General features: G+C 38.7%; 1 protein-coding gene across 1 annotated transcript in view; it reads left to right on the top strand.

Annotated features, from left to right (window-relative positions):
- LOC122806647 (paired amphipathic helix protein Sin3a-like) overlaps nucleotides 1–19,964 on the top strand; it is a 1,669,103-nt gene extending 1,649,139 nt beyond the window's left edge. The window contains exons 21-22 of the mRNA XM_044077237.1: nucleotides 13,021–13,219; nucleotides 17,031–19,964. Coding sequence (XP_043933172.1) covers nucleotides 13,021–13,219; nucleotides 17,031–17,261 — 430 coding nt within the window. The 3' untranslated portion in view covers nucleotides 17,262–19,964. The remainder of the gene's footprint in view (nucleotides 1–13,020; nucleotides 13,220–17,030) is intronic.
- Nucleotides 19,965–24,322: the final 4,358 nt, after the last annotated feature.

Raw genomic sequence — 24,322 nt, 5'->3', positions numbered from 1 at the left:
GCCTACTTTCTTTCCAAATCCACAAAACAGAGGAGAAAAACTTCTACACACTCTGGATATACACAGACAACTACGCTACTACTTGGACAGAACTAAAAGTTTCAGAAAAACTGACCAACTCCTTGTAGCATATGCTGCTGGGGTACAAGGAAAAGCAATTTCCAAACAGACAATTTCAAAGTGGATAGGAAATTGCATTCGATTTTGTTACTCCTTCCATGGAAAGACAGTTCCTGCAAACATCAGGCCTCATTCAACAAGAGCCACAGCCACCACTACAGCCTTCCTGAGAGGGGTGGCTACCAAGGACATTTTAGAAGCTGCTACATGGAGCTCCGTGCATACATTTGCCAAGCATTACAATTTACCTTTATACTCCAGATCCAGAGCAGGTTTTGCTACAGCAGTCCTGCAGGGGATCTTAACTACACCATCCTTTTCTTAGTATCTCCTCCCCCAGATTGGCTATGGTATTCTACCCATATGTTATGACTGCAGTTGCATCCTTGAAGGACATAGTACAGTTTTGTACCTACCATAAATGTAGATGTCCGATAGGTATGCATCTGCAGTCAGGGTTACCCTCCCTCCTTCCCCTCTGTGGTATTCCTAGGGTACTTACCCCTCCATTAGCTAGCTGGGGGATCTTTTATGGTGTATTTGTTTGTATATATATATATACATATATATATATATATATATATATATATGTATATATATATTTTTTGGAAAATGTTTGGAATTTTACTGCATTCCTCCAAATTTGGCCTTCCTAGAGGGCACCTGGCATCTGGGGCAAGAAACACTGAGGAAAATGGCGTCAGCTGATGCTTTTATACCCCAGACGCTCTGACGTTGGGGAAAGTGCGACATCAGCCGAGGCCAGACCCAGACTTTGGAATCTGGCCGACCGAAGGGCTGCCTGAGGCAGGACAAACCCATATGTTATGACTGCAGATGCATACCTATCGGACATCTACATTTATGGTAGGTACAAAACTGTACTTTCTCTGCTGTAGGAGTACATTTTTTGACCCCCAAAAGGGTTTTTCCAGGAAAGAATGAAGGGGATGGAAGATGTAGTTCAAAAACTCTCAGGGTCCTTTCCAAGATCCACTTGGAGATGGTTTCCCCAGAGGCAGAGGAGGAGCGCTAAAGGAAGACACCACCCATGCGGCAGAGGTGGTCCGCAAAACTAGGGGTCTAGAGACACGCTCCTGAAAGGAGGCCCAATTGTCCTCCTCTAGAGGCAATCGGGGGTCGTTTATCCCTGCACTGGAGAGCCTGGCTAGATATCACAAAATACATTTTGGTGCAGAGGATTATTTCCAGAGGTTATATAATTCCTTTTTCCCTTTGACCTCCATTCTCACAAAAGTTTCCTGCTGTTCCATCCATTCAGAGGAAAGCAGCAGCACTGGAAATACAAAAGCTGCTGGAAAAAAGTCATCCAAGAAGTCCCACCAGCCTAGAAAAGATCCGTAATGTATTTAAGATTCTTTTTAGTGACAAAGAAATCAGGGGACTGGAGACCAATTCTGGATCTCAGCAACTTTAACAAGTCAGTTCTACACTCAAAGTTTCAGATGGTCACAGTTCAGTCCATCCTGCCATTTTTCTAGGCAAGGATGATTGGATGTGCTCGTTAGACCTTCAATATGGGTACTATCACATAAAAATGAACAGGCTGTCCAGAAGGTTTTTATGCTTCTGGCTGGGAGCCAGTCATTAACAGTTCCGAGCCCTGTCCTTTGGTCTCAACCACAGCCTCCAGGGTGTTCACCAAATTCATGGAATGGTGGCAGCTCACTTTAGATTGCAGGGATTCCAGCTGTTTCTGTATTTAGACAACTGCCTCTTTACCACTCCCACCAGACATCTACTCATAATAGTGAGAGACCAGGTACTCCAAACTTGCTCCCTTCTGGGACTCACAATAAACTACTACAAATCTCAGTTGCATCCATCTCAAACATTGGAATTCATAGGAACAGATTTCAATATAGCATCTGGGATGACCTCACTTCTCCTAAACAGAGCACAAACATTAAGATTCCAGGTCGCAAAAATTATTTACAACACCAAAAATTTCAGCCCAATTAATTATTCAAGCCATGGGGTCAATGTCAGCAGCCATAACTCTCGTTCCCCTGGCAAGATACCATATGAGAATTCTTCATTGGATGCTAGCATCCCAATGGTCGTCTTTATCAGAAGATGCAAGTTCCAATAAGAATCACTCAGGCATGCAAGAAGTACCTTTGGTGGTGGATAAGGTCAGATCAGCTTTTACAAGGCTGTCCATTTGGTCTCCCTCAACCCAAAGCCATAGTGACCACATGCACATCCCAGATTGGGTGGGGGTACTTCCTGGAGCAAACAGTCCAAGGCACTTGGTCCCCTGAAGAGCCAATTTGCGTATAAATGTTCTGGAGATGCTTTTAGCATTGCAAGCCTTTCAGGATGTTCTACCTCTGGGAACAATTGTGATCCAAATGAACAGTATGTCAGTAGTTTGGTATGTAAACAAGCAAGGAGGAACCAGGTCTTATCCCTTGTGTTGAGAAGCCCTCAGAGTGTGGCAGTAGGCAGTCTCATCCATCTGCTTTTTGATAGCAATGCACATTCTGGGTAAGTCCAATGTGATAGCAGGCAAATTGAGCAGGTCCATTCTTCTACCTCATGAGTGGTCTCGCAACAAAAAAGTGACACAGGTGATTTTCCATCAATAGGGCCAGCCTTGCTGCGACCTTTTTGCGTCTCCCCTAAACAACATTGCAGTAGCTTCTTTGCCCTAATCCCCCCAATAGGGGAATCACCGAGGGATGCTCTGCTCTACGGTTAGCCCCCGGTCTTCTCTTGTGCTTATCCACCAACCCCTCTGATTCCCAAATTTCTTGAGAAATTTATAAGATTAAAGAGTAAAGTCATCCTCATTGCAACTTATTGGCCTCAACAGGTTTGGTTCCCTCTCCTTTGGCCTCATCTTCTTTACCCACCTTGGATTTTGGGTCCAATTCCAGACCTACTGTCTCACCCAACAGGCATGATTCATCCAGACAACTCATACCTCAAGCTAACACCGTGGCTCCTCCACTTCCGTTAATAACCCGACAACCTATGCTCTCATTCCCTGTCCATCATATACTTTTGTTTTCTCATAAAGCTTCCACTTGGAATATCTACAAGACTAAGTGGAAGACCCTACTCAAGGTGTACTAGAATCTTTGGCAAAAATTGTTAATAGGTTCATAGGTTGGTACTGAGCTATCTGCCCAAAGGCATACATTAGCCCAGCCACGTTGTGCGGTACTCACCGCCCCTTTAGTAGTTCCCTAGACCCTTGTACTAGCAGTTACTACCCTTGGCCCCTATCTAGTAGTGCTGTTGGTGTGACCCCAGGTGTGAACTTTGTTACCCATCCACTCATCAAGGTTCCTCTTGAAGAGTGATAGTGAGGGGCTCTGTCTTGTGTAGATCGGGACCCTGTTCCATAGTAAGGGAAGTCTCTGCGAAGGGAATCTATCCCTCCAGCATGTTCTATTCATTGTTGTGTTGAGGTTTATATCCCTAGAGCATGTAGCTCGAGTAAATTTGATTTTACTAAGATGGAGCATGTTCAACAATTCTGGGTTGGACATGGCTCTGTACGTTAATGAGGGAGCTAACTCCTCTAACATTAAAGTTCAGTTGGCAGCAATTTCTAACTTTCATATAGGAGCTAACAATTCTTTTCTAACATTCATATAGGAGTTAATTCTTCCCTAGCTTCTACTAAGATATGCAAGGTCTTTCTAAGAGGTACTGTTTTACTTGGACCACCTTATAAAAATCCTACTCCTCCATGGGATTTGAACCTTGTTCTACAGGCCTTAATCCATTCCCCCTTCGAACCAGCTGGAAAATATGATCTTAAATTTCTGACCTGGAAGACCATATTCGTAGTGGCTATTAATTCTTTCCAGAGAATTTCAGAAATTCAAGCCTTATCCTCTAAACCCCCTTACTTGATTTTCCATAAGGATAGGGTGACATTAAAAACCTACCTTCCTAAGGTGGTGTCAGAATTCAGTATCAGTCAATCTATTAACTTGCCTGTTTTCTTCCCAAAATGTGAAAACAAAGGTGAGTACATATTACATTTGCAGGATGTTCATTGATTTTCTACTTACACAGAACAAAAGACATTAGGAAGTCTGATCAATTTATATCCTTTTTAGGTAAATTGGGCAAATCTGTTACAAAGGTAATTGGCAAGGTGGAGTATGGACTGCATAGCCTTTGTCTATAGCAAATTGGGCATTTCATTGCCAAAACTTTTAAGAGCTCGCTCTATGAAATCCATGGCAACCTCGTCAGTATTTCATAGGAGGTTATACTAGGCTGTCGACCTGGAGGTCACTTCAAGCCTAGCTGTTTTATCTCACTGTATAATACCATAGATAACTCAACTTAGTATCCAGGATTGTAGTTAATAATGACTGCCCATGTCCAGGTGGGTTGTGGGTGCTAACCCCAGTTAGAATTTACGCTGCCCCATCCACTCATCCAGGTTACTTTTGAACAGTGTCATAGAGGTGATCTGCTTCACATGAATTGGCAGTCTACTCCAAAGACACAGCAGTCACTGGGAGTCAAATCTGTTCTTCCACACATCCTATTCACGTTGCAAGCCATAATTTAGGTCCCTGGAATGGGTAGCTGTAGTCCCGTTTGATTTACGGATGTGCAGGAGATTCATTAGGTTTGGGTTGGAAATTGCTCGGTAAGCCAAGCATAAGTCTCCCCTAAGAAATCTATACAGTACAACATATAGTGACAGGGACTCTAGTCAGTCTGTGTAAGGCACACGCTGGAGTCCCTTGATTCTTTGTTAGAAACCTATGAGGTCTCTCCAATTGCTGCAGCAGCTTTCTATGGTACATGCCAAAAGGGGAGTTATACTTGATTATGGGCCTGCTGAGTAGTGATGAGTATAGAGGGGTTAAAACTTCCTTTGCTCCACAGGCGATGCTTTTGCTAAACAAGTGTGCTATGTACAAGGCCTTCTTTACTACAGTAGATTCATGGTGGTCAAAGTTAAGGTCACAGTCTGCTTGTGATCCCAGCTCCCTTACCACTTTGTTAGTACATAGGGTATTTCTTTAATTTGATAGTGTGAAGGGACATTGTTTTTACTGAAGGGAATGACAATGTTTTTCTCTGCATTCAGTTTGAGACTGTGTCTAAGACACTGGTCGTTTGTCTCCATAAGACCCTCCTGAAATATACTGACATAATGTAAGAATTCAGTAATCGCACCAGTTTGCAGTCGTCTGCAAACGTGGTCAGCCACAGCGCCTTAGTTTTGGCCTAAAGTTCTGAGAAGTATATACTAAACAGTAGGGTGCTCAGCATTGACCCTTGTGGCACCCCACTAGTAACAGACCTGCTGGATGATATGGAGTCACCACTTTGATAGTGTGTGAGCAGTTTGTGAGCCATTTAGCAAACCATGTTGCAACAAAAGGGTTTACATTCATTTTCCTAAGTTTATTGGTAATGCCTGAGTGCGGAATTGTGTCAAAGGCCTTTGCCAAGTTGAGGTATGCTGTGTGCACAAATTTGCCCTTGTCAGTGGCCCTGATCACATTTTCGAAGAAATCTACCAGGTTTAACAGGCAGGATCTGCCCTTGACGAAGCCTAATTGGGTCAGATCCAGGGTTTGGAGGATGCCTCTGTCTTTATTTATGAGGTCCATGATGATATGTTCTCTGACCTTACAGATGAGGCTGGTCAGATTTATGGGTCTATATTTCCCTTGGTCTGTTGCTAAGCCACTTTTGTGGTGTTCTCATTATGTTGAAACAAAGCCTGTAGATAGGCTGTGATTGAATAGGGTACTTAATGGTGGTGATAGTTCATGTTTTAAAGAAACAAAGTACAAACGGCTGACCAGGGAGCCAAAGACCATAGTAAATTAACCCAACAATGGTAGAAGCCACTCCGATTCACAGTTGTATAAACAATCCTTTATTGGTAAAAACACTGCAATTCATGGTTAAGCACTTTCTTCCAAACATAGATTTGTTCAAAACCATGGTTCTGGTCAGTTGTTTGTTCTTTGCTTGAATTTCTGTTCCAGTTCCATGTACTTCTCATTTTTTGTAGACTAGTTCATGTTTTAGTTTGTTTAGAAGACAGCCTTGGATGCCATCTGGTCCCATAGAGGCTGTGTTTTTTGCCTTAGACAAGACTTTAATGACCTGCATTTCGGATATGTAGGGGGAAAGTTGAGGGCAAGGTTTGTGATAAGTTTTGAGGATATAGGGGGAGTGAAATGTTTGCCAGATCTGTCCACTACCAGGTTTGCTTTCTCTGCAGGATCAGTATGTGTCACTAGTCAGTCACTAGTTCGGCACATGCTATGGTCCTACCTTTTCGGCTACGTACGTAACTGTAAAAGACCTTATGGTTAACCTTGGATGTGATTGCTAGGTTTTCCTCAAAGTTGCCCTTAGAGGATTTGACATGTTGTCTTATTTGCCTCTTGAGGCTCAGGAAGGTGTTTTTCCATTGTTGGGGCCTCACTTTAGTTTGCTTAAACAAATACTTTTTCCATTTGTTGTAAAGTTTGTTGATGCTGGATGTCCACCAGGGTGGCTTGTTTTAACTTGGGGCTCTGGCTTTGAATTCTCTCTGGAAAAGCCGAGTCTATACACTTATGCAAGTGATTGTACAGGGCTTCGGTGTAGTTACCACTTCTATCTGGGGGTGGGGCTGAGAATGCATTAATACCTTCCCCTAGGAGGGTATAGTTTTGTCTTGGTGAAGTTTTTTTAGTCTGATTTCACCCTTTGAGAGTTCTGATGTTAGTGTCAGTTCGAAAGTGACTGATTTGTGGTCAGCTTTAACTAGTGAGGGTCTGAGAATTGCAGTGGTGCATCTGTTTGTCATGTTAGTGAGGACCAGATCTAGTATGTTTGTTCCTCTTGTTTGGGTTTGAACAATTTCTTCCATGGCATTTGAGTTAACAGAGTCAAGAAACTTTTATGCATGTGAGTTAGGGCTAGAGTAGGTTTCCTAGTTGGTGGGATAATTGAAGTCCCGCATGACCAGAGTGTTTGGCAGTATTTGGATTGACTCTAGTTTGGTCAAGTAGGCCTCATGTGCATCATGATTCTTGGAGAGGGATCTATAACTAGCTTTGACTTGAATGGGGTCTTACCCACAGTAATCTGTACTTGGAGTAACTCTTTGGAGTTGTCCACTCTAGCTAGTTGGGAGGTGAATTTATCTCTAATATAGATAGAAACAATGCCTCCTTTGGTTCTCACACATCCTTCTTGTGGTCTGAAGGTGTGGAAGGCATTGTTGCCTTGCAAGGCCAAGGTACTTTCTGAAGCCTTGAACCAGGTTTCTGTGACCGCACAGACATCTACATCGTCTAGTATTAGAAGTGCTTCCAGGGTGTGCAGTTTTTGGTTTACGCTCCTAGCATTTAGCAGCATAACCCTTATTTTGTTATGATTGGCAATTTTCATGTTGGCAATTTTGAGACCTTGTCTAAAAAAAGCACTATGGGGGAGGCAAAAGCCTTTGCCAGAAGCCTGGTGGTGCCAGGTGCAAACAGTCTCTGGCAATGTAGCGAGGTTTGTCGACCTTGTCACCCCTGGCTGACTAAAACTGGATCCCCTTTGAATAACACCAAAAACTAAGCCAATTATTGAAATCAATTATTTTTTTGTTCTTGGTGAGGGTAATATGCTGCTCAAGGCTAGGGACATACCTGCCTGGGACACATACTCAGCTCAATTATGTCTCTTCGTATAGTCCAGTGAGGTACATCTCAGGTTGTTCACTCCAACTTGAGCTGTGACGGGTCATAATGGTATATGTTGCCAACGGACTGAATGCATGCATGATCTGATGAATCCTGGCACCGGACAGGCAGCCGACCGTGAATTTCTCCTTATCTAACCTGGTGAGTGGGACATCTGTGTGTCTCACTATGGAGTTTCCAGTAACAAGAAAATTTTTTTTTTTTAGTGTTACACCTTAACAGCTAGACACTGGTGTTGCTATGTCTCTTGGGTACTGTGGGAACTGTATTAGTTGTAGCAGTCTGTTGTTTTGGTGGTCTCTGGTGCTTTGGTCAAGTTTTTTGATAGAACCTCCACGAGTGTAGATTTGTGTGTTGGATGCATAGTATGTGTATAAGTAGTGGCACTATGTGCCTAAGTAGTGGTGGTTGAGTTGACAACCTCTTCTGTGTTACTGTTTAGAGTGTGAGAAAGCAGGTATTCAAGATTCTTGGTGTAGATACATCTCTCATACTCTGTACTAGAGTGAGTTATTAGTGGGTTGCCAGTGTACATGAGGCAGTTTCTACACTGCATCAGGAGACCCAAGTCAACTATGCTGGCTGGAGAAACCGAGGTACTCCAACTGTGCATAATGCTAGGTTTGAAGAACTGTTATCACAGAGGGGGTGCTTTCAGGACTGATCTAGGAGGAGCTCTGTAGATGGCCATTTCTGACGGGTTTTTGGCTAGTGGTTTAATAGGTCGCAGCTCACTAGCAATTCTTCTTAAACTGGAAATGTACTAAAGATGAGGACTAATATACTATGTCTTTATCTAAGGGAAAAATTGTCAGTTATCTGTCTGGCAGTGCGCCATGTTGAATGACATGCAAACAAGCAGAAACCCACTCAAATGCTGAGCTTAAATACCAGAAGCTAAAAATTAAAAAAAAAAACTTTTAAAAAAACTCAAAAGAACCAATTAGGATGCTTACTCCAAGCCCTAGATCAATCACCCTTCACCAGACAGGTTCCAGTCAACACACTTCTCTCACAAGGGTGCAGAAGGGCCCCTTCCAATCAAAGATGGCCTAGAAAATGTGCTCAGAATACAACAGCCACTACAAACGGATCCAGATCCAGCAAACCTGTATCTGGACTATGCTACAGCTACTAGCTACACTAATTTAGGCAGGAAACACTAAAAAAAAGTTTTAAACAGCAGAAAAACAGCAGTGAGAAACTAAAGAATGTTTTAAACAGCAAGGAGGCTATAAAGAGGGTTTTAAACAGCAAACAAATTGGCTATTTAAAACACTGCTTGGCAGGAAAACGCAACAAACGGAAGAGATGCTTTGCAAACAGTGAAAAGTAGCAAGAACTACCTTTCAAAACAGTGAAAATAGGAAAAAAAATTGTAAACAATGAAAGCAGCAACAAAATACGCTTTAACAGGCACAGTAAGGCAGACAAATGCAGTACAAACAGTGCAGTTTAATTTGCAGTATCAAAAAACATTATTAAATAGGCAGAGTACAGTAAAAAGTGTAGGAAATAGTATAATCAAGCAAAAAAAAACAGGCAACGTATGGTTGTTGGGAAGCTCAGAAGCCTCTAGTCATCGTGTATGTCAGCTGAGAGTTGTGGCTGGTAGCCCATCTCAGTTCAGCTTGAATCAAGCAAGCAGAAACCTGCTCAAATGCAGGGCTTCAGTACCAGAAGATAAAAACTTAAAAAATAAATAAACTCAAAAGAACAATGAGGGTGCTTACTCCAAGCCCTAGACCAGTCACTCTTCACCAGACAGTTTCCAGTCAACACACTTCTCTCACGAGAGTGCAGAAGGGCCCCTTCTAACCAACGATAGCTTGGAAAATCTCTCAGAATACAATAGCCACTACAAACAGATCCAGATGCAGCAAATCTGTATCTGGGCTATGCTACAGCTACTAGCTACACTAATTATTTAAGCGGGAAACACTAAAAATATTTTAAACAGCAGAAAAACAGCAGTGAGAAACGAAAGAATGTTTTAAACTGCTAAAAATCCGCAAGGAGACACTAAAGAATGTTTTAAACAGCAAACAAATTGGCTATTTAAAACGCTGCTTGACGGGAAAACAGAACAGATGCTTCGCAAACAGTGAAAAGTAGCGACAGTTACTTTTCAAACAGTGAAAATAGCAAAAAAGCTTTGCAAACAATGAAAACAGCAACAAAATGTGATTTAACAGGTACAGTAAGGCAGACAAATGCAGTACAAACAGTGCAGTTTAGTTTACAGTATTTAAAAACAGTATTAAATAAGAGTACAATAAAAAGTGCAGTAAATATTATAATCAAGCAAAAAACAGGCAACTTATGTTTTTCGTGAAGCTCAGAAGCCTCTAATCATCTGGTATCTCATCTCAGAGTTGTGGTTGGTAGCCCACCTCAGTTCGGCATGGATCAAACAAGCAGAAAGGTTCAAAATTATGTATGACATACATGTAGCTGCTACTTGAGCTAATCCCCATTTTTTTTTTTTTTTATTACTCATTACAAATTGGATCTGGTCTCGAGGGGAAGAGCAGGTTTTGGTTCAACCGTGCTTCGGAACATCTTTCCTTAGAGTCAACCTGGGATATCGGGTAGCTGGGGACTCTGTTTCAATGGTTGAGGAATGTATGAAAATTGACGTCATCAGATAAAGAAGTTATTTTGCCTTCTGTGGAAGGTTGGCGCTGGGCTGGTAACTCGACACTGTAAAACTCCACTGCCAATCATGAGCGGACAGGTGATCCGCTGTGGGGACCCCTAACTGGGAAAAGCCGAAAAAAGAAGATGATAAAGAAGTTATGTACTTACCTTATGGTTCCATCTGTCTTGTCCATTTTTATTCTTCCTCACCTTCTCATCCACCAACCCCCAACCTGTGTCGTCATGGACTTCTGGAAGAATGAGATGCTATTAAGACATTACTGTGTCTTGTCTAGAGCTCCACTGGTTTCCTTTGTTAGGAACATTATTCTGATGTTTGCCAGAGGACATAAATAATAAATAAGATCTGAGGTATGTTGGGGGTTTGTGCATTATGGGTAGGGAGGAGCTCGAGAGTTTCAGTTGACCGTGAGCTATAGTAATAGCCAAGTCGGATCTGAACCCAAATGTTTGAGGAAGAATGAAAATCCAGAGGCAGTGGTATTACACTGTCAGGCAGATACTCTGATCCACTGCTCCATGTATTTTCTGGAGCTGCAAATTCAGCCAATGTCTGCTGCTTAGTATCTTCTGAAAGTTGGAGTCTCCCGAGATTAATAATGGCTCGCACCAGATGCAGGCAAACAATTTATTTTAAACAGCAAATGAAAGCTTGTAAGCTCTTTCATCCCAAGTTAATTACGTTACAGGAACTTCATGACTCCCCACTGGTACAGCTTTAGGGTTAGGTCCTCGACCCAAGTGCCCAAGCCAAGTCCTCCAGCAACCCTCTCTGTAAACCCAGTGCTTTGTGACCCTGCCCCAAGTAGCTCACACACACACACACGCACACACACCTGGGAAAGGATGGCACAGATTACCTGCTCTACCAGCTTTGCCCAGACTGTAGTTATCACTGCCACCAGTCAGTTTCTATAAGGCTCTTAAAAGGGTATTCAATTGTACTGTGCAATATTAATACTAATACAAATGGTAGTAGTTCACCAAGATGGTTAGGCCTTCTGGAGTGGCCTACACAGTATCACTAAATAAATATAAGCACTCTCAAAGGTTAGATACTCTACAAGAACCAGCCATGATAAAAGTTTTAAATTTAATAATAAATAAAAGTACATGAGAATACTAAATATATATTCACAGTAAACCACAGAGTTCAAATCACAGGAAATATTGATAAAAGCAGTGTAGAAAAGACTCAGACAAATAAAGAAAAACAATATCTAAAATAAGCTCTACTATTCCTGAGTGAATCCAAGAGAATTTTACTGTTCCCTAGTAACTTACTTACCTCGTCAAGGCAAGATAACATACATGAGTAGTCTTTCTAGTCAGGCCCCAAACAGAATACTCTACATTCTGAGATTACTCCCTGTAAAATATAATATCCAAGATGACTTGCAAAAGGAGGACCTTATCTGGTTACCTGACTCTAGGTTCCCACAATATCTCCTTTTCAAGTTTGTGACAGGACTTTAACAGACTTCTACAATACACATTTAGAGCTTTTATGGCAATGTCTGGAGCCAGAAACATTTATACCGCATCCACCTCCCTCTTTTTTACAAAAGCTAACCAGTAATGGCTGCTCGCAGACCTACTAGCTCCAGGCCTGCTCAGCACTGTGGGGTGCTGTTTAATGATTTAACAGCTCATTTACATGTCCCGTATTCTTCTTAAAATAAGTCAGCTGGTTAACCATTGGTGTGCCAGTGTCCTCTATTGAAACATGTATGTTTAATTCAGTTACTATAATACATGCACATTTCTGTTCATTTCAGCAAGGTGCAGTGTTGATGCATTTTAACACAGTTAACACAAGCAGAGCTCACAAATACATTTTCAGCACAATCATTTGTACAGATCAGGTTGATATACTAATGACATACAATTATTTATAAAATTCCAGCTAGCTGTGCTGACACAAGTCTTACATCCACTGCCCGACTTCTCCCTGGCATAGCTGGCAGTACCTGCTGTCGTCACAAGGTAAACATTAAATCTTCATTATTTCTTGATGTGCATGAAGGTAAATCGAATGGCTCAAGAAATGTGTGTTCTTATAATGCAAACACATTACATCATGAGGACATTATTGTGGGAGAACAGACATCTCCAGATGCAAGAGCTTACAGGAAAGTAATACCAAACGGAATGGTAGAGAAGTACCCTAACACATCAATGATGGCCTTTTTCCTGTAGATGTTATTTAATTAAGAATATTATCTGTTATTTATATTATCTTGTAAAATAAGATTTTTTTAATGTTCAGTCACTGTATATTTGGCATTTTGGTCCATTTTGATAAAAAGTTCTGCACCTATTTGGTAGTAGGCCTTTTTGTGATCTATCCAGTCAACATAATACAGCAAGTAATTGTATTGCTTAGGTATTAGGAGAAGACAGAATAGTAGAGTTGTAAAGCTAAGGATTTCATTCTGCAGACTCATGGATGTGTATATACATATATGCACTGATTTTGTAAGCTTGCAATTCTTCTGAGCAGTACATTTTTAGTGTGCATTTTCTCATTTTTAAGGAATCTTCGACAGATCCGCAAATGCCAACGTGGCAAAGAACAACATGAAAAGGATGGGAACAGTAAGAAGTCTATAGACAATGTGGAAAGCTTGGATAAGATGGAGTGTAAATTCAAGCTGAACTCTTATAAGATGGTATATGTGTTTAAATCTGAGGATTACATGTACAGGAGAACTGCTCTGTTAAGGGCTCACCAGGTAAGTGTTTTTGTATATAAATAAATCAAAAAATGCATTTATAGATGGTAAGGTGGGCATAGGAGGGAATATATATATCTATATCTATATATATCTATATATCTATATCTATATATATATATATATATCTAACTGGCCATCAAATTTCTGCCATAGCCCTAGCAAAAGACAACAGAGAAGAACATTTCTGCCTCTTCTGGGCTAAATAATGACAGACATATGTGTTTTAGACTTCATACTCATTAGAAAAATGCATATAACACTAATCCTGTTATTCTAGCTGATTTTTAACCTATAAATGCTATTTTGTACACTTTTTCTGACTAACCAGCCATTCATTTATCCAGCCTAGGATCAGGTCCTAGTGAGACTGGATAAGATGGGAGTGTACTGTACATATATCTGTGTGTGTGTGTGTGTGTGTGTGTGTATATATATATATATATATATATATATATATATATATATATATATATATATATATATATATATATATATATATATATATATATATATATATATATGTGTGTGTGTGTGTGTGTGTGTGTATACACGTATGTTTTTATTATTAAAAATAATCCTGCTACTGGTATTTACATATTTTATATACTAAGTTACTAAGTTTGTGATTGCCGTCTTTGGACTCTGCAGTTAACCATCTCAGAACTCGACAGTTTTCCAGTGTTTCCAGTATTGCTAGTGAAACACAAGGATTGTTAAATAATAGAAATACATTAGTGTGAATTACAGGGATCCATATGTATACACATACATTGGGCCATTTTAAGCCTAGCCAATTTTCCTCAACGGTGAGGATCAAACCCTGCACTTTGTGTCAGTGAGTTAAACACCTTAACCATTATGCCAACCTTCCAGCCTTATGAATTTATATTTGTTTTCATGCAGTGCAGATGAGCACAGCCCCCAAAGCCCTTTATATCTGACAGACTTCCAAACTTAGCACAGTGCATTCTTGTGCTCTGACCACATCACTGCTTACCCCTCTGTTAACATGCTTCCTAGATTCACATCACACTCCCATTGTCTCTAACCCTCCACCCTTGCAAACATCAACGTAATCTCAGTGCTGCTGCTGCCCTTGCCCTCCCATCCACCATCTTTGATCCACTTGTCTTTACCTCATATCTTCTCAGAAAAGAGCCACATACCTTTCCCACTCAACACCAGCAATACCTCACTGTTTTAGTAATCCCCCTAACATTACTCCTAGCCACCCTAACATTGTCAGTCTGCCTCCATCTTCTGATGCCTCGAAATTACTATTTGGGTTAATTTACCATGAAACTTAGCCAGTAGTGCATAACCCTTATCCCGTATCCTCTCCCAAAGCAAACACACTAGTAATAGTAGATTTTTCTAGGCAGGGCATTTATCAGGGTTCTTCAGTAAGTTAAGCAGTTATGGGCTGAGAGGATTGAAGCTGTTGAGTGAGTTCAACGCAATATTTATTTATTTATTTATACTAAGCAGTGGTGAGCTGTGTTTGGTAGATTTGTATAAAATGTTATTTTGTTATAACCTTGCTTGAGCTTAGATTTTTGGAGTGAAAGTTTAAGTTTATGAAGATTGGTCTAGGATACGGTAGTGAGGCTTAAAAAGGTTTTGGCTATTGTTGCTCTTGTTTTCTCTATGAGTAAAGGTTTACTTCCATATCACATAGCATTTTTTTTGGTGTCTTTTGACAACTGTTGATGTGAAGGTCAAATGTCAATCTGTCAACAATATTGACACCCAGATGTTTAGTAATTGTTTTTGTATTTTAGGAGGTGATGGAAGACAAGGCTGAGTGTTCCTTTTCTTTTCTACTTCCACTGCTTGCGTAATACTTCTGTATCCCTTTTTTCCACATTTACCCTTACCTTTTCTTTAGCCTTTTTTATATATCTGTATTTTAACCATTTCTCCAGCAACCCCAACTTTTCCCTGACCTTATCCAAACTCTTCACTTTCCTTTTATTGCCCGCTGTTTCCATGGTATCTCTATTTAGAACATTTACCTAATCAGTCTTCCTGTTGAGGTTATTGACCTTCCTCCAGTACTTGCCTTTTGATACTCCATGATAGGTTTTTGGTTACCCTACATCCATGCCTTGCCATTTGTGTCACATAAATTTATTTATGTAAATGACAGTAAACGTGGGTGTGAGTCATCTGACTAAGGTTGGGTCTTCAGACAGAAGTAAAGCTTTAAAGTGAAAGCACCTAAGTGGTGTTACTCTGTGGTATACCTTTGAACTACATAAGGTTGCCACATTTTCAGGCATACATAGTGGACACAGAAGGTGTGGGTAAAAATGTGACATCACCATGGGGTATGGTGAAAAATATGCCATACCATGGAGCATGGCAGTGTACAAAAGTTTAAAACCATACATACATACTTAAGCATAAAGCCCTTCTCCACACTCTCATATGTCTGAGGCATTCTTTTTTATTTTTACTTTTATTTTATTTATTAATTGAGTAAATCCACTAGGCACACATGGTTCCTTTTCCCAAGAAAAGGAGAAGCAGTGTTTCTGCGTAGGACCTAAAACTGTAGCTGTTTTTTTTTTCTGATCTTCCATCTGCAGAAGGCCTGTAGATAAAGTCCACTTTTTCTGGTAATGTGGGTAAGAAGCAGTGTGAAATTTAAAATTGTATTGCTTTTGTTTGCTTAAGTCTGCTTTAATGCTGTGGAACCAGTTTGTTGTACCCTGCAGACCACTTTGCATGTTTTCAAATTCCAGATAATTCCTGACTGAAAACAGTGTGAAGGATAGCGTTGAGGCAAGGGATAACATGCTGATGAAATAAAGATAAAGACTTATTTTAGAGAATGGCAATTTTTAGTTTTGCTATAGTTACCACTTGTTTTATTTATTCTTAGAAGTAACTTTTTGTACGGGAGGCTCATGTAAACACTATTACTTGTCATGTGCCACTTTGTTGGCAAAAATTGTCGATGTATTTAATTGAAGTGGTCATTCTGTCGACATTTCATTATGTCATGTGTCTTTTTACAGATGCTGCATTGTAGTAGAATCTCCACGTTCACTTGACGTAGAGTAATGAAAAAATTGGTTTCTCTCACTCTCTCTCTTTTTAACAATTCCCTTTTCTCTGAGTGTATGAAACCTTGGAAGTAGCATTTATAGAACTGTGGGGTGTGGGGGCTGGAGGAAAAATTACATGAATAGTATTATACGGCTTTTTGTATGTCAGTATGTTGAAGTGGTGCTGTTGGTGAGATATAATACTTCAGTTGCAAAGTTTTGCATTTCAGCTAAGGGAAATGCAACATTTTATTGTATATTTGAAGCTCTTATTTCATCTTTTATGAATATGGTGTGATGTAAAGTGTTATCTAATTTGGGGTAAATTGGGTAGAGAGATCTCATTGGCTTTTAAGAAAATGTACATTACTTTAGGGAATATAATTTTCCTATTTTTACTGTTTTGTTAGAATATATATTCATGTGTTTGGGGGCTTTAAAAATAGGTATTTAAACTGCTATTTATAGTTGAGGCTCCTTTTTTTACTTTCATGTGACTGTCATGACAGGTTCATTGAGTCAGGAAAAAAGAAGAAAATCCATGTGAAATTAAACACTACTGGAGTCTGTTGTGATAGAAAACTGTTTTTCTTGCTGTGATTTAATAAAAAATTGAGTCACTGCCACATCACCCATTGCTGTAATACATTTTATCTGTATTAATTCCTTAAGAATATTTTATGATTACTTGATAATAAATAAGTGCATGTCTTCATAAGTTTGTTATTAAGAACTGTTTTCTGTAATATTTCCAGTCTCATGAGCGAGTAAGCAAGAGGTTACACCAGCGATTCCAAGCTTGGGTAGACATGTGGCTCAAAGAACATGTCATACCGGAAATGGCAATGGAGACCTGCAGGTGGCTGATGGGCGAAGGACTGGAAGGAATGGTTCCATGCTCTACCACATGTGAGAGGGAAACTCTGCATTATATGAGCATTAATAAGTACAGGGTTAAATATGGCACAGGATTAAATGCATCCTAATCATGGCAGACGTGGGGAAGTGAGGAAAGCGAAACTGTTACCCAGCTAATTTTAATGTTTCTTTGGTAGGCATTTGAAAGGTACAGTATGCTGGCATTGTGATGGCTGTCATTCAGTTTTGTTCAACATTCTAATGCAGATGATTGTTTAAGGATGCTGGATCATGGTATGAATTTAATGTAAATAAGAAACTATGGTAGTAGCATAATTGTTGCTCACCGATTGGCAGTCTTTCAAGGAACTTCACTGTGGTGGCAATACATGTAACAGAAAATGCATTTCCAGTAATATTATTTTTAAAGGGTGCTTAACTCCCTCCTTTAAAGTATTAGGCGATGTTAAGCTCAAGTCATATTAGAGATTTGTATGTAGAGTGTACTAGGGGTAAGCTTACACTTGCAAACTGCATAGGCACATGGTCTGCTATTTTTACCAGATGTTCTAATGCCGATCATCTATATCCCTTTAGTTGTAGAAGTATATTCTGTACCCAGTACGATCCCAGGAGTATTACCAGTGTGCCTAGGTTCTCTGTATGTGCCAAGTCTGTCTTCTGTGTCTGTTTCTGTCAGAATAAGAAGACTCTCTCTCCCTTAATGTTGTTGGAATTTCTATTTTTTGACCTGCTGCTTTGCATCTCTGGAGTTTTTCCTGTAGTGATTGCCTTTGCATTTATCAATCATTTCAAGATTTTTTGATGTTTACTCCCTACCCCATAATGTCCGTGCCCAAGTCTCTCTGATATCTTCCACTCTCTGCCTTTTGGAATATCCCAGTTATCACAAGCTTGTATAACTCTGAGATGGCTGACCTATACTGCCAGCCATGTTGGCCTGCTCAGTGTGCCAGTTCTGTTATAGCACTGCACAAAAAAACCCTTGCATGTTCACTTTGTGTTTACCATAGCAGTTTGTCATGCGGTTTGACAGCTCCTGCTTTTGTACATAGTCTTTTACCACTCGATCACCACCAAGTGTTTTTTTTTTCTTCTTCTGCTTATTATTTTGGGGGAAGGGTTCATTTTATTTTGTTACTGACTTTTCCCGTAACCATAGCCAGGTTGCCTAAATAGCCACTGATAACAGTATTTCTAGTTTTAATGGCATTTATTTATGTAAATCTGACTTCCCATAATGGCAGGAGTGCCAGCAATGAAAATTACATTGTTCTGAAACTTTAGGTGTCTCTGAACTAGTCCCAAAATTTCTTGTTGCAGTGATGCTGATTTTCGTAGTATTATGGTAGTGTAAAACTGACAGAACTATCACTGAAAGACCATATTCTAAAATAAAGTCTACTTTTTGGTAACTGTAAAATTATTTTTGTTCAGTTTTAATGTTGGGCTTTTGACACTGACCAACCATTAGCCTGCTAACACACCCAGTCCAGTGTGAAGTGTTGTTGCTTGTTTGCCCCTTGCAGGTCATCACTTAGAGTGTTTGAGCTTGACAGTATAAGCACTATACAAGATGTGCTTTTTGTGAGTAATTTATCCTGCCATATTTTTTTGACATGGAGCATGGCACAGAAGTAATACAATTGTAACTTGCTGCACGTGAAGCATACTTTCTGCAGCCTTTTCTCTGCTGTTGGCATGCTTAATAACCCACAATATTTGCAGAGTAAGCATTTTTATTTTAGATCAGACTTCACCAAACCTAAGAAACATTAACAAACGATTGTTGAGTGCATAGGCCTTACTCACTGTGTCTGCATTTGTGGTATATTATAATGTTCTCATTTCCATGGATCTAGAGCTGGTTTGTGGTTTGGAGTTGTGCTTATTTCCCGTTATAGTCTGCAAAATGTACTTATGCTAGTTTAGGTTTAAACTGTAGAAGACCCTATTTTCTTCTCTAGTGCATTTCTGTTCACTCATAGTATGCCTGGCATTCCTTGAGTAATGATAGTTATTGCCTTCTTGGTAAGATGTGCAGAGAGTTCAAGGGAGTGGGGAGGAAGTTCAAGCTGAGTGTGTACCTTTCATTGCCAAATTGTCAAGGTTCAATGCCATTTCTTGTGTATTGTTCCCTGTTCAGTAGTTAGTCTATCTCAATATCACACATCACGTTTCTGTTTAATAAACAGTACACAGTTTAAGCTATCCCTTCTTACATAATATTGTAAATAAATATGTACATATTTACAGTCTTTTATTGAAAAAATACTGCTTTTTTGTCCTAAAACGAGTTTAATATGTTCTGTTGTGTACTTTAGTAATTGGTGGTCTGGAACTATTATGTTTGTATGGATGTACTTATATGTGTTAAAAGGCATTGCTTCATATCCTTCTACCAAAGGGAGTTGATTATATTTGTAGTTTTTGTGAATTTTGGACTGTGTGTCTCTGCACACATATTCATAGCTGTGCTTTAGTGTGTGTACGCTAACTTCTGTTTATGAATAAATCTTTTATCTTTTTCGAATATATGAACACAAGATGTATCACTTTGCAGTATGAGTTATGTATTTTTTTTCTTTTCTGTTTGTTTTTAACTAAAGATATCTGAATCAAATATGTGTCTCAAATGCTTGTATCTTCTGCTAGAAATAATGGAAAAAGAACCACTTGATTTTTTCTGTGATTTATTTTGCCCTAGGTGCCTTCATACCAGAAATATGTTTCTCTCTAGAATGTGTACAGTTCATTCCCAATTCTAGATTAAACTCAGTATTAAAGACCACTTGAGGTGGGGAACAGCCTGTTACACCACTGTTAAGTGGATTTGTTTTCTTGTACAGCATTAAGAATACTACAGACAATACAGGGTATTGAAATTTCACTATGTAAACTGCATTTTTTATAGTACCTTGAAATGTAACCTTTATTTTCAAAGCTGTTTTTATGTAAACTTTTTTTGTGGGAATGGTAGACCTAGAACATTTCCTTATGAGAGACATGTTGTTACTTATTTTAGGTGCCAAGAGTTTAAAAGCTGTGTACTGTTTCTGTTTACTGCTTTGGAATTGTTTCATTTGTCTGTGAGTTCTAGTGGATATGATTTAGAAAGAGGTGGGTTCTTTTCTGACTGAATTTTTTTACAGCATAATGTAGTCTAGAGAATGGAGTATACTAAATTAATTTATTCCACCATATATTTCTAAGATGTGCAGAGCAGAATAGAGGGTATATATGCACATGAAAGCTTGTTTATCACTATGTACTAATATTTGATCTTAAATTATCCCCTTCATCCACCTAGACTATTGGTTTATCCTTTTTTTGGCAAAGCCAAGCTATCAACATTTTCAGTAGCATAAGTTTTCTGCAGTGTTCAAGCTCCTCACGTCTCCCATAATGCACTTATGTCCTCCCAATCCCTCAGATCTTATTCGATGCCATCAATTACAGACATGGCCCTCATCCGCTCTTTTAGCAAGTTTTCAGATAAGTTCCTTTGTGGTATATTCCTAAGATGTTTGGTCATCAATTTTACAGTTGCTTGTCTTCCATTTCTGACTAGTATATCGTGTGAAAAAGCTTTAGCTTTACTTCATTGCAATTGTTCTGTGGGGAACTACTACTTGCCTTCTGTAATTGCTTCTGCAGCATGTATATACTACACTAAACAAATTGTACAGCTGCTGCTATAGTTTGTGTATTCTATCTGCTCTGTTGTTGTCGATATATAGAGGCTTTTGTACTGGTATTAAGTTTTGAGAGTGGAAGAGACTGCTGGTTTTAAAAAGTGTCCATGTGTAGGCACATGATTCTTCCCCAGGACACTCATGACATGTTGTGCTATGGTCTGGGACACCTCCAGGCCTCCTGTAAAATCTCTAAGGCCTTCAGGCTTTGTTCCTTAGTAGAATGAAGAAATCGTTATCAACCTGCTTTTTCCTATTTTCTTACATAAGGTCAGGATGTTACATCAACTGGCTCCACCTCTCTTGATTCAGTGCCACTCTCCTACCACCTTTGACAATCATGTCTGACTGTTGCAGGTATTCTCTCATGCAGTCTGTCATCTCTTTGTTGGTCATATTCTTTTCCTCTTGCTTTCTTCCTGTCTTTCCCAAATGTTCTTCACCAAATCATCTTCTGCTTTGCTGCGCAAGTGCTTGAACCATTGTAATCTATTCTCTCTGACGTTCTCTCTAATTGGAGCTGTTTCAGTTTATTAGCTGATGTCATTTCTATCACCACTATCTTCCTCAACTGCTTCATCTTCACTGCCCATGTTTCTGTACCATAAAGAATGACTAGTTGCACTACTGTTTTATACATCATACATTTCAGCTTCTTTAGCATTCTTCTGTTACACACCACCCTTGATACACTGTGCCTGTTGGCTGCAACCCGTCTGATTCTAGCTTTGATCTGCTCATTCAGACTTCCGTTTTCATCCATCTCTTTCAGATAGGGCATCAAGGTGATGTATGGGACACCATTACCCAGAACTTCTTTGCTGCCAGTCTGAATGCCATCATCAATTGTCTATCTGAATGCTGACACCTGTCAGATAAGTGCCCCATTGGGGTCTTTTTTCATTCCTACTGTTGTTCTTGTTTTCTTTTAGTTATGTAGAGTTCATATAACAAAAACTATGTAAACGAACCAAAAAGTGCACAAACTGTATAACTAAAACCAAATAAGTAACAGTGATGGATATAGAATGGATACTTTATTTACTGTTAAGTGCTTTTCATTTGTCTCAAATAGCAAACTTCATCAGACAACAAACAACTAAAACCTTCATTCGTATATACTTAAAATGGCATTGTTTCCTTTACAAACAGGAAGTGACATATTCAGTGCTTTTTTTAAAAGCATATGACTCATATAAAAACTTGTTGCTAAAATACTGATACAATATCTAATCATCTAAGCCAGTGTGCTCCATGAATAATTATATTGCTGACAAATCATTTTTTATATATAAATATGTATATATATATATATATATATATATATATATATATATATATATATATATATATACGCACACACACACACACACACACACACACACACACAAATATTCACAGATTAAATGAAAAACTTACCACATCCATCATACTAATAATGCATTTTCTATGACACCCAATAATTAATAAAATAGTGATTGCTATATACTCTTGAAAAGACACAATATGAATATAAACATGCTAACCAATGCCTAAACTGAAAATAGTATAAATACTATTCTATTTTTATTATTTATTATTATTAATAATTCCTTACTTATTCACTTTCCTACTTTTTTACTTTTTTTTACTTTTTTACTTACTACCTAACAAATGCCTTTAACTTAAGTATACTATTAATAGTGCAGTAATCATTTAATCCTGGCCTTTTCCAGCTGAATTGTCCAAGGTCCACCCATATCCTGTTCTTTAATCTGCTGTATTGCACAAAACTTGAACAGATGATCTTTAAATTCATATATATGCTTTGCTAATACATTTGTTAAAATGCCTTTTCTGATTGCATAAATATGCTCATATATTCTCTCTTTCAAACTTCTAGTTGTTTTTCCTATATAATATGCCGGACATAATTGGTGTATGGCAACATAAACTACCATTTTTGTATTGCAATTAAATTTTCCAGTAATTGTATATTTTCTATTTTTAATCTCAACATATTGACCTTGGGATATAAGACTGCAGTAGTTACACATTCCACACCTACTCATACCCATGTGCAAGTTATTAGTAGTTTTTTTTATAATGCTTTATTAAATTCTTAAGGTTTTTCCTCTTCTTGCCACCATTTTTAATTCGTCCCCTACCTTTTTTCATCATCAATGACTGCCCAGTTCTTTATCATGATAGCTTTTACTTCATAAAAATGCATACTAAATGTTGTTATAAATGCAACTGAGCAGTCATATTGCACTTGTTTAGTCCTTATCTGATGGTTCTCTCCATGGTAACTAAAAATGGAGTTAAAATGTCCATTCTCCCTTTTTATTCGCACTTCATTATGTATATCTTCCAACATACTTGTTGGATACCCTCTCTCGATGAGCAACTTTTTAAGCAACTCAAATTCCTTACTAAAATCAACATCGAGAGTTACAATTTTTGCTGCCCGGACAAATTGTCCTTTTACCACTGCCTTTTTATTTCCTATAGGATGTGAACTGATAAAATGCCAAAAAGAATTTGAATAATTCGATTTTCTATGAATTTTTGCTTTGAATGCTTTTCTCATCTTGTCCTTACTTAAATTCACATCCAAAAAATTAATTTCTTGCTTACCAAGATCATGAGTAAATTTTAAATAATCAGTGGTATTAATATAGGACAAAAAATTACCAAGCATCTCTTCTGTCCCTTTCCATAATATAAAAATATCATCCAGGTATCGCAAATATAGACTGATATGCTCACTGCACAAACATATTCTCCTATACTACCATTACTAAATTTGCAAAGATGGTGCCGCATGGAGAACCCATGGCAACCCCCACTTTTTGGAGGTAATATTCATCACCAAATTTAATACAATTGTTTTTCAAGACAATATCAAATAAATCAATATACAGATTAACTTCATTATGTGGTACACCTTGTTTATAAAGGTATTCTTCTATAGCATGAATACCCTCCTGATAGGGGGTGACGGAAAAAAGATCTTTTATGTCCACAGTTAAAAACAGTGTCTCATCTGAATATACAGTATTACTTATTAACTCAAAAATGCCACGAGTCCCTACAAATTTGTGCTTGTTTTTCTAAAAAAATTCTTTAGCTTATAATCCAAGAATTTGGCGCAAGTATAAGTGACTGAGTTACGTCCATCAACAATAGGACAAAGGGGAGGATTTTAAATGTCCTTATGTATTTTTGGTGCTCCAGAAATAGTAGGGATACTGAGGGAAATGTCTATCCTACCTTCCAAAAACATATCATTGAGCACAACATTGATTCTTCTGTATCCTATATTTATCTAATTTTTATTTACTTATACACAAGTATCAATATTAAGTATGGCATTGATTCTTGCATTATAATCAAATACATCCATCACTACTAAACTCCCTCCCTTATCCAGTTTCATTATTGTAATATTCTGTTTTAGGAATGACGGTATCTGCTCTTCCTCCATAGTT

This window comes from Protopterus annectens, chromosome 7.part0, assembly GCF_019279795.1.
Source record: "Protopterus annectens isolate FY-2018-M chromosome 7.part0, PAN1.0, whole genome shotgun sequence".
NCBI classification, from domain to species: Eukaryota; Metazoa; Chordata; order Ceratodontiformes; family Protopteridae; genus Protopterus; species Protopterus annectens.
This window is presented reverse-complemented; position numbering and strand designations above follow the sequence as displayed.